The 3,195-nt window shown below is 35.5% G+C and overlaps 1 protein-coding gene across 3 annotated transcripts; it reads left to right on the top strand.

Annotated features, from left to right (window-relative positions):
* Positions 1-220: 220 nt before the first annotated feature.
* LOC130867106 (zinc finger protein 431-like) lies at positions 221-2,828 on the top strand. 3 transcript variants are annotated; one of them, XM_057758852.1, is made up of 4 exons: positions 221-254; positions 458-518; positions 1,628-1,809; positions 1,894-2,828. In XM_057758852.1, the coding sequence occupies exons 1-4, from the start codon at positions 221-223 to the stop codon at positions 2,826-2,828; spliced, it is 1,212 nt and encodes a 403-aa protein (XP_057614835.1). The 3 variants fall into 3 exon arrangements, with proteins under 3 accessions (XP_057614835.1, XP_057614837.1, XP_057614836.1); XM_057758854.1 differs by lacking the exon at positions 1,628-1,809 and having other exon boundaries at positions 458-514; positions 1,876-2,828; XM_057758853.1 differs by having other exon boundaries at positions 1,796-2,828.
* Positions 2,829-3,195: the final 367 nt, after the last annotated feature.

Genomic DNA, 3,195 nt, shown 5'->3' with positions numbered 1-3,195 from the left:
CCAAAATGACTGTCTATGTCTTGGACTATGATTAGGGAACACCAGAATTATGTGTCTATACTATCAAAGAAGTATACATTTACAATGTTATCACTATCATGTCACTATCATATATGGCATATTTTAGAAGGCAGTGACCTATGATGATGTGCATATCAACTTCACTGAGGAAGAGTGGAATTTCCTGGATCCTTCCCAGAAGATTCTCTACAAGGATGTGATGCTGGAGACCTACAGGAACCTCACTACTATAGGTAAAAATGAATTTCCTTCATGTTTCAAAATAAAGGGACAACTTTTCCTTGGTTAATGTTGTTCTTCAATAATTTTATTTAGAAAGGAAAAGAAGAATGAGATGAATAAAGCAGGCATGGTTCTAAGGTTTACTTAAAATAGCTACTTAAATGTTACACAATATTCAATAATATAACATACATTTTCTGCTACTAAATTTTAGGATACATTTGGGAAGAACATAACAGTAAAGAACATTGTCAACATTCTAGAAGACATGAAAGGTAATTTTCTTGTGCATGCTGAAAACAGTGAGCCTCTGATGAAATGATAATGTGTCCTAGAAGATTTAAATAAAAGCAACAATGTTAATAAGCACAGCTTTAACTACATTTATGAATATTAACTTCTGAAAAATCCTTATAAAATTTCATGTAGGTGAATTTCATTTTCAGGCATTCTTTTAATTAAAAAGACAAGTGAGAAATGGCTAAACAGACATCACCATTTGAATCATTGCACCATGAGAACTATGCTGTAGATCTGCCAATCGATTTATTTCTTGCTACTCATAATACAAAATGTGTATACATTGACGTGGTGATAAGTATATCTGCAAGACTTTGTACTAAACCGAGAGCACACAGTAAATTTTGTATTACTCATACACTTCTTATTACTATATTAAGATTGGTGAGAGAAGCAGTTAGATTTAAGTGGCATCTACGAGGAACAGAAAGTCACACCGTGATAATTCAGTGTGGAGATTTTTTGTTTGTGATCCTTCCTTTACTGTGTATACCACATATTACTCTCAATGCAAGCCTATGAGCATTCAAATACGGGAAAATGCAGCATACCTCTCTGTAAAAACAATTAGAAGATAAACATTAGTCCCCATGTTGAGTACCCTTGCTCAAATTGATTCAACTATATAAATAATTGGTTTTCACACATCACTCTTAATACATAAACAAACTCACAGTGCAGAGAAGCCACATGAGTTCTAGAATTGTGAAAATACTTCTGATTGTCCTAGTTCAGTTAGCAAATTTAGTATGATTCAGAGTATATGACAGTTTATGAGTGTAATAAAGTTGTTCTGAGGTTATTCAGTTCTCTTCAAATATGAGAAATATGTCAAATAGAAAAATGTTTCTGTAAACGTGAAAAGGTAAACTACATAATGAAGGAATTTACCATGACAAGTGCCTTAAAAATGCAAAACAACCCTTAATTAAAGAAGAAAGCATGAGTTTAAACACTTATAAAACCTTAATATCTGATTTCTATTTAAATTGGACTAAATTATAAAAGTAATACATAGAGATATGTAGGTTCAAGAGTGTATTGAATGTGGTAAAGCCTTTATATGTTCCAATCATGCTTGCAGGACTGAAAGAAATAATTCTGGAAAGAAACGTTCAGTGATTCCTCAATGTGTTAAAGCCTTGGCATATGACAGTCATCTTCAGAGGAATAAAAGAACACATGATATTGAGAAACCCTATGAATCTATTCTGTGTCATAAAGCCTTTGTTCATCTCAATGCTCTTCAAATGCACAAAAGAACACATACTGAAGAGAAACCCTGTGAATGTAATCAGTATGTTAAAGCCTTTGCACAGCCCTGTAATATTCGATTGCATAAAATAACACATACTGGAGAGAAACCCTTTGTATGTAATCAGTGTGGTAAGGCCTTTGCTCACCACAGTGCTCTTCAAATACATGAAAGAACACATACTGGAGAGAAACCATATGTATGTAATTCGTGTGGTAAGGCCTTTGCACATCACAGTCATCTTCAGTTGCATAAAAGAACACATACTGGAGAGAAACCCTATGAATGTAATCACTGTGGTAAGGCCTTTGCTTACCGCAGTGCTCTTCAAATTCATGAAAGAACACATACTGGAGAGAAACCCTTTGTATGTAATTCGTGTGGTAAGGCCTTTGCACGTCACAGTCATCTTCAATTGCATAAAAGAACACATACTGGAGAGAAACCATATGCATGTAATCAGTGTGGTAAGGCCTTTGCTTACCACAGTGCTCTTCAAATTCATGAAAGAACACATACTGGAGAGAAACCCTTTGTATGTAATTCGTGTGGTAAGGCCTTTGCACGTCACAGTCATCTTCAGTTGCATAAAAGAACACATACTGGAGAGAAACCATATGCATGTAATCAGTGTGGTAAGGCCTTTGCACGTCACAGTCATCTTCAATTGCATAAAAGAACACATACTGGAGAGAAACCATATGCATGTAATCAGTGTGGTAAGGCCTTTGCACGTCACAGTCATCTTCAATTGCATAAAAAAACACATACTGGAGAGAAACCATATGCATGTAATCAGTGTGGTAAGGCCTTTGCTCAACACAGTGCTCTTCAAATTCATGAAAGAACACATACTGGAGAGAAACCATATTCATGTAGTCAGTGTTGTAAGGCCTTTGCTCAACAGAGTAAACTTCAATTGCATAAAAGAACACATACTGGAGAGAAACCGTATGAATGTAATCAGTGTGGTAAGGCCTTTGCACGTCATGGGCATCTTCAAAGGCATAAACGATCACATACTGGATAGAAACCTTATGCATGTAATCATTGTGGTAAGGCCTTTGCATGTCATACTCAACTTCAAAGGCATAAAAGGACACATACTGTGGAGAAACCCTATTAATGTAATCAGTGTGGTATGTGTTTGCTCATCACAGTACCCTTAAAAATACATGAATGAAATATACTGGAGTGAAACCCTATGATTGTAATAAGTGTGCTAAGGCCTTTGCTGAAAACAGTACTTTTCAAAAGCATAAAAGAATACATACTGGAGAGAAACCCTATGCATGTAGTCAGTGTGGTAAGGCCTTTGATCAACACAGTACTCTTCAGATACATCAAGGAACACATACTGGATAGTGAAACCCTTTGAACATAATCAGTGTGGAAAG

This window comes from Chionomys nivalis, chromosome 26 (genome assembly GCF_950005125.1).
Source record: "Chionomys nivalis chromosome 26, mChiNiv1.1, whole genome shotgun sequence".
Classification (NCBI taxonomy): Eukaryota; Metazoa; Chordata; class Mammalia; order Rodentia; family Cricetidae; genus Chionomys; species Chionomys nivalis.
The sequence above is the reverse complement of the archived record's forward strand: the minus strand, read 5'-3'. Positions and strand labels throughout refer to the sequence as shown.